The sequence below is a fragment of the Amia ocellicauda genome, chromosome 21, assembly GCF_036373705.1.
Source record: "Amia ocellicauda isolate fAmiCal2 chromosome 21, fAmiCal2.hap1, whole genome shotgun sequence".
NCBI lineage: Eukaryota > Metazoa > Chordata > Actinopteri > Amiiformes > Amiidae > Amia > Amia ocellicauda.
Genome location: NC_089870.1, coordinates 10,403,635 through 10,417,176, shown reverse-complemented (window position 1 = coordinate 10,417,176; position 13,542 = coordinate 10,403,635). Strand labels below are relative to the sequence as shown.

The 13,542-nt window shown below is 41.9% G+C and overlaps 1 protein-coding gene across 1 annotated transcript; it reads left to right on the top strand.

Annotated features, from left to right (window-relative positions):
• The first annotated feature begins 1,377 nt into the window (after positions 1–1,377).
• On the top strand, positions 1,378–6,588 carry tmx1 (thioredoxin-related transmembrane protein 1). Its single transcript, XM_066694134.1, has 8 exons — positions 1,378–1,686; positions 2,571–2,686; positions 2,866–2,911; positions 4,004–4,132; positions 4,294–4,339; positions 4,506–4,607; positions 5,159–5,225; positions 5,608–6,588. Exons 1-8 carry the CDS (start codon positions 1,379–1,381, stop codon positions 5,886–5,888), a joined length of 1,095 nt encoding a protein of 364 aa, XP_066550231.1. The 5' UTR covers position 1,378; the 3' UTR covers positions 5,889–6,588.
• Positions 6,589–13,542: the final 6,954 nt, after the last annotated feature.

Sequence of the window (13,542 nt, the reverse complement as noted above, 5' to 3'; positions counted from 1 at the left end):
CCTGCAACCAACAGTGCATTTTAGATGACCCAAACAACACTTTTTGATGCTGTGTGCTGATAAAAATATCACCATCATCACAGAAAAGTATTCTCTTGTGCGAAAGGAAACAATGAAAGTGACACAATTAGGAGACTATTGAGGAACATCAGATGATTCTTACCTCAGTAATATTCAACAGGGAAGACAAAAAAAGAGAAAAAAAACTAAAAGAAACATCATTATTGTTCCCAACACTTCGCTGATTAAACAATTAACTTCAGTTAGCACGTCTCTGTACTCATGCCTTGTGCTTACCTGGCAGGTTTCACGTTTTACCCCTGAGGCACCAGTTTGTCTGCCTTCCCAGAAGTCTTACGATTGTGTAATACATTTCTCACGGTTTTACGGTTTATCAAGCCATAACCTGTGTGATATGGTTTCTTGGTGCATGGCTGACAGGTATGCTGGTGTGTACACTGCACACTGTAGACATCTGTATGTGTATTGTCAATACTGAAAAGACACATTTAAACAACAAAGCAGCATGCACTGCCCCCTAGGGGATTACAAATATCATGATCAGTTCTTGCACACTATAGGAAAACAGTTTGTACAAAAGAAAGCATATCAAAGAATGTATTTTCTTTTATAAGTAAAGAAAAAACAAAACACAGCAGATAGACAAGGACATATGTCCCAGAGAATATATATTTATACAGCTGATTAAACAGCTGTGTCTTGACAGCTGTTTATTCAATTATTATATCCAATCATATGAATGCCATTATGCCATTCTTTAGTTAATTTATTCAGGACATTATCATTAATTTATTTGCAGGTTTGTATTTTGATTCCTTGGGCTAATAAATGCTGTATTTATAGAAATGTTCACTTGAACCTGACCCTGCTTTGCTTGGACATTATTTAACATAATAACCATTTAATGATTATAATTACTGGCACGACTAATTATGAATACTGATGCCTGTTTTTATTATCATTACTATTCTTGCCAAAGTTGTATTTAACGTAAGTTGCCAAGCACCGAATAGTCTACAAACAGTAACAATAGAAAATAAATAAATAAATGTAAATAAATGACTTAAAAAATAAATGCTATCCATGTAAATATACGTCATCCATATGTGCATTTTCGTCTACTTAATCATTATTAATAATTTGCAGAACAAACACTGGCCACTGCAGGGCATCCTAGAGCTGAATGCGGGCTGTAAGGAAGGTACCATTCTTGTAGCGCAGATTTCCGCAGTTCTGCGCAGATCTGCATAATCACGCCACTCCCATTGGTGGAGCCGCGCAGATCTGCATAATACCGCCACTCCCATTGGTGGAGCCGCCCAGAACTGCGGACATCTGCGATACACGGAGGCGACCGATGCCTGTGCCGGGACTGGCCGGTGGTGCGCGCAGCCGCAGTTGCGAGCGCCGCCAGGGGAAGGACTCGGCCGGGGTGAACGGAAGCGGAGGAGCGGCGAGGCTGGCTCTGAACATGGCGGCCTTGCAAACCTGCCGACGAATGGCAGCGGCGAGACTCTGCTGCTCCCTGGGCTTCCTCCTGACAGCAGCAACAGTGGCGGTCATCGCCCTGGCGCCGCAGCCGGCACTGGGCAAGAAGAGCCATCTGCGGGTGATCACGGACGGGAACTGGCAGGAGATCCTGGAGGGAGAGTGGATGATAGAGTTGTGAGTCCCGTTTATTGACACATGTCCATTCATTGCTATGCGGGTCTGACCGCTATAGGACAGCGCAGTGGTGTCCAGCGTGACGTCACTGCGGCCCGTCCCAATGGACCGGACTCCTGTCCTGCACTGGACTCCAGTTTAAATACCTGCCTCATGTCAGCAGCCGATGATAAGCAAGGCTGGCAGTATGGAGCCATATGTTATGACATACATTTAAGTAATACATTTAAGTTTAATATTTAAGTTCGGGCACAACTATGTGGTTATATTCATAGTTTTTAATGCGATATAAATAAACTGTTTCTAGTAGTTGGAGTAGTATACTGTACTCGCTTTCTTTGCCAGTATAATGGAAAGAACAAAACAGTATCTGTCAGACCCTCATTAATATATTATTGTTGTTGTTGTTGTTGTTGTTCAATCTAAAGCATCTTTGTAATTCGCTGTTAAGACGTGATACAGAAATAGCCTGCTAATGCAACCACTCCCTCTCTCATATTTCAGGGTCCAGTACCAGACGGTTTCGTTGCATCACTTGCATCATGTATACATGGCAGGTTCAGTTCCCTGACACTGGATCCAGCATGTCATGTGGATACAAGCCTTACACGATAACTACATATGAATGAGATGGGTGTATTTGTGAGGTTGCATTTATAGCATAACTAGAATACAAATGCGGCTGTCAAGTAGGCTGGGAGGAAGACTACCAGGGTACTGACTTCCAGACTTAAGATTATGTTGATGGGGAAGTATGGGGTATCAGATCTGGCGTATTCTTTACCCATGGGTGTAATACGCTGTGAACTCTGTGGAAACCAGCCCGGTAGGAAAGCCCTGCTGCCACTCGTGTATCTGATGCCCTCGTTCCCATGTCCTCACAGCTTCGCTCCCTGGTGCCCGGCCTGCCAGCAGCTCCAGCCCGTGTGGAACGAGTTTGCCGAGTGGGGGGAGGACATGGGGGTCAGCATTGCCAAAGTGGACGTCACGGAGCAGCCAGGTAAGTCCTCCAAGTGTACAACATACAGTATTGCAGTGTAGAATCGCCCCCGGAGGTTTGCACCTCAACCCCAGAACAAAGCGTTGCCTCATGCATTAGTTGCGTGGGCCGAATGTGATGAATGCTGGTTTTGTTTGTTGTGCTGCAAGGGCTGATGGTCCGCTCTGTTTATTTTCCAGGTCTGAGCGGCCGCTTCATCATCACAGCGCTTCCCACCATCTACCAGTGAGTCTGCGGTTTCATTTCTCTTATTGCCGTTTTACCAAGGGGGTGTGGGTCAATGTGATTAACTTGTTTTGTGGGTTCTCATTGGTCTTGTGGAAGGGGGCGAAGTGTTCACAACTGCCCCTCTAAAACTAACAACCTAAAAACAGAGATTATGGATTAAATAGATAAAAAAAGGTGTATTAACTGTAGGAAGTATTTTTATTAGAGAGAGGTTACTTTACTATCTGTTAATCGACACTTGGCACAATAGCACTGATTTGCACAATTCAAGTGAAGTGTTGCCTCCATATTTTGCTGCCCTGTTAATTAAAATCTCACAGGGTTAATTCGTGGACACTCTTGTCTCAACACGTAGACAACCACATTTCTTTGCAAACTCCCAAAACATACAAATAATAAAACCCTCTCCTCAGAAATGTTAATTTTGGAAGCATCTGTCCTACTTGCACAGGTTTCAGCAGAGAAGGCCAGAATAGTTTAATCAACGCTACAGAGTGCATTCATCATTTTGTGGCTGACAAACATCCTCTGATGCACAGAAATAAAGCTGCTCTCCTCTGTGGTTTAGTAACGTCAGCCCCCTCTGTGACACATTGTTCCTCTTTGTGCTGATTAGCCTGTCAGTAGTGCACTGGAAAGTGTTCATCTTTTTTTGCTTAGCCTGATTCTGAAAGGAAGTAGAGTGTTTACCAGTCTTTATCAGCTGCCTTCCCCCACTGGCTTGAGTGGAGATCCATTGAGAATCAGCCTACTGTTAATAACGGGGCCGTTTGCTTTTATCCTGAACACCGTTCTAGAAAAAAAACAGCTTGGAATTTGACAAGGTTTAGCTATCGTGTGTTTATTTGATCCGTCTTTGGGTTTCGTTTGTCATTGGGCACTGTTCTCTCTCCCGTACTCTAATACCCCTGTGTTAAAGCTTTGTGATCCTGTTTTCCTGAAGGGGGCTGTAATAACCCAGTCAGTTACAACCATCTTATTTATTGATGTCTCACTTGTGCCACTGTCCTCTCCGAGTGGATAGGGCCTGGTTGAGGAAGGTTGTGAGAGTGCACAGTGGGCAAGGATAATTACACCTGTCTGTTTCAGCTGTAAAGATGGGGTGTTTCGGAGGTACCAGGGCGCCCGCACGAAGGATGACTTCCTGAGTTTCATCGATGAGAAGAAATGGCAGGACATCGAGCCGGTGTCCTCCTGGTTTGGGCCATCTTCCTTCCTGTGAGTACATTGGCGTCGTTGATATTGAACGCTATTCATTACTCTAAAATAATCACTGAATGACGTTGTTTCAAATTAAAGGTGTGAGTACTTTTGACTGCAACTGCATATGTAAGCAAGCTAGGTTTAATTTTGTGATATCTGTAATTCTTGTCTTTCAGGATGAACACCATGTCAGCCCTGTTCAAGCTCTCCATGTTTATCCGGGTAATGTCTTGTGTCTTTATGTTGAACTTGTTTGTCAAGATTTCATTTGATGGGCAGTTGCTCAAAAAGTCTGCAGTTTCTCTCCCCCGGCATGTGTGCAGTGAGGTTCGATGCTGTGATGGTGTAGTCCTCGGTGCGGTACTCAGTGTTGTTTTCTTCTTCCCAGCATTGCCACAATTACTTCACAGAACAAATCGGGATCCCAGTGTGGGGGTCGTACGCAATCTTTGCCCTCGCCACGCTTTTCTCTGGCCTGGTGTTAGGACTGGTAAGTAGATATCACTTTCTGTGTTGCAAGTCGCTGTTGGTTAAATACAGGGATATTTGTTTGGTGTTTTAATCATAGTTAATATTTTTTTGACTATGAAAATCAGCGGGGGATTTGAAGGTTGAATTGTTTCTACATAATTACAGAAATCAATCGCAAGACTACAGTGCATTGTTTTACAAATGAAAACGTTTATGTTTATGCTCTTTATTGTTATGTGTTTATTGTAAATGTATGATTTATTTTTTATGTAAAAGTGTTCCTTTCAGAATAGACTTTATTATTTTTTCTAGACTCGGGTGGGATAATTCTACAGGAAATCAGTAAACTATACTCCCAGGAGGCCTGATCGCAATGGGGTGGCATTCCTCTATATTGTCTCACAAGCTAAAGTTTCAGATTCTCGCTTCCTGACAGAACATGGGGTGGAGTTCAGCTTGGAAAGAAACCAAAGCACAGCTTGCCCTTCTCCCTCTGTCTCCTTTTCAGCCTTCACAACTTCTTTGTTTCTCCCCTGGCTTTTTCAACATACAAATATGTGTCTTCTGCAGGTCCTCGTGTTCATCGCCGACTGTGTCTTCCCATCCCGTCGCTTTGCTCCACCGAATTACTACCAGAGTAAGACCTTGATGCTACATTACACCTCAGGCTCCATTTCTACTAACTCTAAAGAGTAGTGCTTAGTAGGCTGTTTATTTGGACAATACCCCTTCAGCACACTTTATGGAAGTCATAAAGGCCTGTAGCTGCTCCATACTGTTTCACTGCTGACTGTCATCATTCATTCCTTTATTTTAGATTGGGTAACTATTCAAACAAACTATTTTATTATCCAGATGTAATATCTGTTGGGGGTATAAATTAGAGCTATACATGTCATTGTGTTATTTGAATCTGGGTTCATATGCTGCAGATCGATTGGATATATAGAGGCGCTGGCTCTTTTGAGTCCTGATTGGCTGCTGTATTGAGTGATGTCATCTGGGCGGCTGTGTTTCAGAAAAGCAGGCCCTGGAGCAGGCCCGACTGAGGAAGAGGATGGAGGATGAGCAGGAGGCTGACGGAGAAGAGGACGAGGAGGACGAGGATGAGTTCGAGGACGACGGCGGTCGGGAGCTGTGGCGGAGGAGAGCCCAGCACAGATCCCGGGAGGCGGAGCAGAGGCAAGCACAGAGCCAGAGAGAGCCGGCGCCCCGGAGAGAGAGGCTGGACGCCCAGCTGGAGAGCTCCCCCGAGGCCCTGCGCAAGAGAACCCCCGCTGCCCAAGAGGAGGACACCTAAAGGCGGGGAGGAGGAACTGCAGACGGCCTTAGCAGCGTGAACACACTGCGGTGCTTCAAACTCCCTGCCGGGCAGCTTGCAGGCAGTGCACCTAGAGCTGACCCCGCCAGCTGCCTGTCTGTGTCCCTGTCTGTCTGTCTGTCTGGTGGGAGGGTGCTGACACCTTCCACTGGGACATCTGTATCAGAGAAGCATGTTCTCTTCACAGAAACTAACCGCGTTCATCCGCTGTTCTTTTAAACCAAGAAAGTTTTCATAATCTTTTAAGGGGAATTTAGTTAAGCAATTATTTAGGATTTGTGTATATATATATATATATGTATGTATGTGTGTGTGTGTGTGTGTGTATATATATATATATATATATATATATATATATACACACACACACACACGTTTCTGCTGCAGTCCCTCACACTTTTCTAAGGCGGTTTCCTATTCATACTTATAACTGGACTGCAGGCTGGTTGTGATGCAAGGAGAAAATATTTATATTCTGCATTATTTTGAAATGTTGTTTTTACTTTGGTTTGCTTTTGCTTTACCTCAGTTCTTTCTTCTTTACCTACAACCCCTTCAGAAACCTTTTTTTTGTATTCTTTACATATTGTATGACTCAGCTTCCTGTGTAACACTGCAGTTATTTATAGCATTGCTGCCATCATGGGCCATTCTCATTAAATGGCTGCATGCGCCTCTATCTTGAGCCTCCTGCTTCTCTGTCACACAATGGGCAACATGAAATGACTACAGTAGTGCTGACCTTTGTCGTCCTGGATCAGTGTAGCCGTGCCGCTGGCCGTTATGGCTCAATTCCTGGCTCTGCTGAAAGGAGACCTAGATTTCCAATCTGACTAGAATGCAGGACGCTAGTGGCTGCTTGTAACATTAGTATGCAGACGGATACAGCTATGTGTTGAGCTGACCTGATACAAAATGGGAAACTGAGTTTGTTGTACTTTCACATTTAAGATCTGAAACTTGTTCTTGCTCCAGCAGCTACACATCTGAAACTCTTTACAGATAGGAGTTGGAAGTTTGTTTTTAAAGGCTGCAAAGCACAGTGATCCTGATTAGTAATGTGTTGATTGTAACAACACATTCTACACAATTATATATATATATATATATATATAGATATATATATTATATTGTTAACTAAAGTGTGACACCCCCGTTGCTAATAGTGTTACTACTAAGGAATGTACATATATGAAAAGTTATGCGATCAACTTGTCAAATGTCTGAATTTGAGGTGTGGTGAAAAATGTAACTAGTCTATAAATGATTTCAAGATGAATTGAGCATGCAGCCTAATCATTTTGCAACAGAATTAAGCTGGGAATTTTCAAACCATCTGAAACAAGAGATGCATTAATACTTGAAAATATGACCCAGTAGTTCTTCGTCTCATGGTAATCGACACCCACAGGTTCTGCGTACCCTTTACATACGTGATACACGCAGATCCACACTACCCAGGTACTAACCGTATCCGCATGAATCAAAGGGTGATTCCCTGAAAGGCAGGAGGGTCTGTAAACATTCTTCACTGTGGTTTGCTTTTTCTTCCTCTAAAACGACACATCCAAAAAATAATGTTTATTTCTGTTTCTTTTACTTTTATTTTGACCTTTGCTTTCTGTCGGCACTTCCTTCTTTTTTTTTTGTACGGCTTTGTGGAGATGAGTGCAGACAGAATAGCAGACAGAACTGTCTGGGAGTGCAAGTGAATACTGGCCTTAGTAATGAGAAGCCAGCTGTTTCTTCAGACCCTTCATGCAATATTTACCGTTGATCTCAGTCTGTTTTACTGTAAAAGCCTTGAACCTCTGCACCCACCTGATACTCACAGTTGCATGTTGTGGCTTTGCGGAAGGCAGCATCTCTAGGATATGTAACACACAGTGCAGACTTGGTCTCCTTCAGAACACAATACCTTTGCACTAAATTTGCAATTTCTTTATTTTGGATTTTATAACAGGATACAAGGCATTACATATTTGTTCTTGTATGTATCATATTTGTGATTGATAACGGTTGGAGCTAAATACCTCTAGACAAAATTGAATTGTATTTTAAATTCTCGCTGCACTCCAGTTTGGTATGCATGTATGCAGAAGATGCTGCATGACAGTTATTAACATTACAGTTTGTGTCACCATAGGCGGGGGGTGCTGAGGGTGCTGCAACTCCCCCTGCTGGTGCTTTACGCAGTGATGCGGACGATTTTTGTAAATACATTGCTGACGCTAAGACTGCCGTCATTGGTTGAAACGGCAGGGAAAAGGGCGGGCAGAACAATAGTTTATTGTGATTGGTTGAGGGAAGACAATACGCAGCCTCTTCGTTTTAACAACAGCCAATCAGCGCCGTGGTTGCTGGCATGCGGGAGCACGAGGGCACAGTTGACGTACAAAATTGGGAAATAGCCGGAAGCGAAAGTCAGACTTTTATTCTCTAAAAGTTCTACTAAAAAAAAAATAATAATAATGGGAGAGCATCAACAACTTCAATAACGACTAAAATAACATCGCAGAATCAGAGGACAGAGGCGGTTGACACACCGCTGTCATACAGTGCGCAGTGACACTGTGGGCGGATCGGATAGTCGTCCCCTCAGCAGGCGGTTACTCAGTACACGTTTGGGGCTTAGTAGTAGTTGTAGGTAAGACGTTTCTTTTTTTCTTTCAATCCTTTGGTAGAATAGACAGGGTCAAGTGTAGCCGTGGTCAATACGTTAGCCGTCTTTTACGTTTGTGTCGGTGGAGCAAGTGCAGATTGGATGTAATTCAGTGCGTAACGTGGAGTTATGGGTCAGCCTATAGTGCTGTGTATTGTGGAAGCGAAAGATACATTTTTGGTTGTGTCCCGTGTGTGTGTGTGGAGTTGGCGCCTGTGGGTCATGTGTCGGCTAACTATAAAACTCTTCTCACAGACAGGTTTGTGTAGTGCTAAAGTGGGTGGGTGGGGTATGTGTGTTATACGACTATCTATTGTTAAGCTCCTCCATTAACGAACAAATTGATAAAGCAGCTAATAATTAAAAATGTCAATGACGTGGGCCGCACCCCCCTGCTCAAAACATCTCCCGGCGCCTATATGTGTCGCCCAAACCCGGGGGTCTGCACTCCAGATCAATAGGACGGATCTTAAGTGTTACAACACCTCTGTGTGGCAGGAGGGACTGTCACTGTACTGTAAATGCCAGAAAATGGCACCTTTTCACAATTCAGATTTGATTCCCTTCCTGTTCCATCACTCCATGCAAGTTTTTTAGCAGTCCCTGTGTCTCATTCGCAGATTTCAGATGGATTTACACCACCTGGAGTCAACCCAGTTACTCTTCCATGCTTTCTGTGTCTCCCAATGGGTGAACAATGTCATCCCTGTTTAACATAATGTTTTAAACAATATTTAGGAGAGTAATGGGACATCTGGGACACCTGTAAAATATATATATTTCAGCTAAAGCAAGTGAAATGAGCTCTTTTTCCATCATCATCAACACAAATAGTTTTAAATATGTTTGTATATAGGCCATCATTATGATTGAATAATGTTTATTACTTTGTTTTTATAATCCTTTGGTTGGAGGACATGTCTGTTTAGCTACCTAGTTGTTACGTGAACAAATGTCTAGGCATCCTGGGGCACATTTGCTGCAGCATAATAGAGAACAATATTGTGGCGTTGCCTTTCATTGCCATTGTGTCTAACTTTACTCATACAGGGGCTGCCAGACTCTGGATTAAAAGGTTTGTGTGTGTTGCATACTGCCTGAGGAAATGAAACTCCAAACACCACAATGATTTTTAAAAGTAGGCTATGTTAATTGTACAGAGGATGCCTGTCAAAGTAACAGGAAGAAAAATATATAAATTGAGTATTTTTTCCCTTGAGTGTTTCTTGTGCTTAATTAAGGCCTAAACCAAATCATAACTTTCCTACCAGGAAAAGGCAATTTACAAAAGGCAACTTGTACCTTATTGTGTGTTTATTTTATTTCCAGTGGTGACTTTTTACTCCTTATAAGATAAACCACGATAGCATATGAGATTTTGCTTTGATATTGGCCAGTAGGTGAATGATTTTATTTGGTCCAGCCCTACAAATAATTGTAATATCCCATGTCAGGGCTGGTCATTTCATTCTGTTTCATAATTGTGTTTTCCAGGACACAAACCAGTTATTGTGTGTTACAAGTTACAGAAAGTGTTCTAGACTGTTGTCAGATTGATATCTCCTACCAAAACCGAACCAATTGTCATGTGATTTAATCATGTCATGGTTGAAAAAGACTATCTAGTGATTGAACATGTAGTAATTCTTTTACTTGTGGATTTGTCTGCAGCTGAGTGATACAAAAGTACAGATACTGTACTTTTACCAAACAGCTGAGGTGTGAAAGATGTCAAGAGCAAGGCATTGTAGACTGCTGACTTTCCACCTAATACTACAATACAAACTCAATACATGAATAAAAAAACTCAGTCTTTGAAGCCAATCTGTGTTTGTGTTGACTATGTCTCCAGTGAACTGACTTGCCCAAAAGTATCAGGAAATCAGAAATCTAGACTATTGACTGTCTAAACTAATGTATAGTTTCATAATTATAACTAAACAAATATGCAGCAGTTTATGACCACCAGAGGGCATGATTTATCTTCTTGGCACTTGAATGAAGTGGTGCTACCCTGTATGTGGTCTTCATTAACAATAATACAGCTGAATAAATCCTGTAGGAATTCCATGAAAGTATACAGTTTTTGAATTATTAGGACTCTTACTATTATTCACAATATTCTGTTTTGAAAGTAAATTCAACAGCATTAGAAGAGCAAGATGGTTACACATTTTAAGTGGCTATTTTGGCAAATTAAGCTTTGTAAAAGGAGACATTCTTGCTCTTTTTTTCCCCTAGGTGAATTAAAATATTTCTTCCACAAATGGATTTATGTAATTGAAATAAAAACAATGAGGTTATTGTTATGTAGTCCAAAGTATTACAATATCAGCCAGTTCATATTCCTGTCTGAAAGCTATTGTCTTTATGGGTCACAGAGTTAGGGCAGCATTCAAGTTACATTCAGGTCTGTTCGACTCTGGGTTTAAATGTATTCACCAGGTTCACATCACTAATTAGGACCGGATTATTGCATATTCAGTAACCTTTCGTTTTTGTGTGTGTGCTTATGTGTGTGCTTTTTTTCCATGGCTTATTTTGCAATCTTTAGGGAGCATAAGATATACAAGTGCTAACATGTACTGCATGTCCTTCTTCATCTCAACACAATCTGGAAAGACCTGTATTGCGTGAATTCTGAAACATTCCCAATTTGCCACACGACTAAACCACATCAATATGTGCCCAACGAGGGCCCTGAAAACAGGAAGGAAGAAATCTTGACAAATAACAAATGGCACTGGGCCCGACTTCCTGCAGGTTGTAATTAAGGTTTATTTTTAACTTGTTCAATGTGGAAGGAGTGTGCCCTGCATTTTCAGTGCGGGCTGTGACTCCTACTGCATCTTTTTCCCATACAGAAGTCCTTGGAGGCTTCTTGCCCCCACTAGGGATAGATGCCTCCCTTTCCTATGCTGTACTTGCGCTATCCGTCTTCTGCCACCAGGAATCCAAGTAGCTACTATTGGCCCGTATGCAATTCTCTTTCTAAACCAGACTTGGTTTTCAAATATTTCAATATTTTCTTTTGAGCAAGATGTTTTTGTGGAGCAGTTCCTAGATGACTGCTGTTGGCTTCAGACTTGGAGCAATCCTGTATTTGCAATAATGACACCCACTCTGTGTCCTACTGTCCTGTAATGCCAGCATTGGAATCCTTGTGCCAATCAGTGGACAGATCTCAGTATATTGCCCAACTCACAACAGGGGGCACTGTTGTGCCACAGGCAGAGGGTGCCCAGCTTGTTTAATTGAATGCTTAGAATAAGCTGGACTTCCACCCAGAGCTCACAAATTGCATAATCTGGTCCTGGACTTGAGACGTACAGGTTGAAAGGTACATTGTCCACTCTGGGTGAAGATTTTAACTGGAAACACTGTCTGGGAGCCCCCATCCCCTCCTTCAGGTTATTATTATGTTTTTAAATAGTCTGGTTAATAATGTCTTGGGAGGAAACCTATTAGGTGCTTGCATTAATACAGGCAACTGAAAGGCTATTGTGATACTGGATACAAACCTGAATTACAGGCTGAATTACTGGGCAGAATGTGCTAACAGCCCTGAATGAACTGGTAACCCCTTTCCAAGAATGCAGAGCTTTGTCCCAGTAGAAGAGACCTTCTTAAAAGCTTGAAAGGGAACGGCCTCCATCACTTTTTCCACCAAATCTACAAATTAGAAGCAGACGTTAGGAGGTAGCTTTTCCACACAGCTCTGAAGGTATGGATTGAGTTGCTTAGCCACATTACAAATGTTTTTTGTATGGTTTTTTTATGATTAAGTTATCTTGTTTCACCTTAAACTGTATTAACAAACTTAATAGCCCCAGTGTGGGAAGAACATAGATCTAAAATCCCTCACCACAAAACTGTCAGTAATGTTAAACCTATCATCTGTTCTGTTTTTTAAGACCCTAAATATTATTACCAAAAGATTGAACAGGAGAAGGTAACTTATTTTTCCCACGGGGTCGTCATTCTATCCATAATACTACACACAGACCAAAAAAAGTGACCTTTGCCAATGTTCTTCACCACAGAAACTAAGAACATGCCTCCATAGTCCCAATGTTAAACATCCCTTCTCTGCTTTCTCTTGGAAGTGTCTACAAGTTGTGCACTATGCAGCTTTGTACCCTTCTTTCAAAGTTTATATTATAATTGAGGTTTTTAATGTGATTGTCCTGTGCCCTTGGATAAAGACATCAGCCAAATAAATAGATTACAGCTCCCCCAGCATCAGAATGACTTTCCAGCTAAATTATTGATAAATTGGTTTAATAAAGATAAAAAGACACTTGAAACCTGTAACTGTTTTGTCTATCAAATCCTGAGCAGCAGAACCAGAAGCACGACATTCCTCCTGTGCTGGGGTATTTTCTTGCTATGAACCAGTCTATTGTGTCCCCAGTGAAAAGATTCCTTGTGTGGAGCTGCATGGGGAAGGCATATTCCACTTGAGAGTGTGGCGTTGGCAGTGTTAGTTTCACTGATGTTTTGGTGGCTGAAAGAGATGAGTAGATGGATTGTGTTTTCTGGTTGTAATTTGGAGTCAGTAGAAAACAACTTTTTTTTCACTTACATTGTATTTGGTCGAGATGGGATGAATGCTATAACACATGGAGCATTTGTATACAGTTTTTTATGGGATTCTTGGAGGCAGCTATTAACTGGGCAAGCTAAATAGCCAGCTAGATATGTTTCTTGGTTCTCACTCCAACATTCAATGCCTTACCAACCATTCCACACGAGAGCAATGTAGTCACATACTCCTGTATGTCAAATATGAGCTTTTCTATCTGTGCTACAGGCTTGTACTTGGAGAGTAAAAAAAATAAATTTTCCCATTTAATTTCTCAACAAACTGCATTTTCCTTCTTGGAAGAATCAACCTGATCTTGCTTGTGCATCAAAGGTCAAGCATACCACACACCTACTTGGCTTTGTTTCAGGAGATTTAGCTGGAAC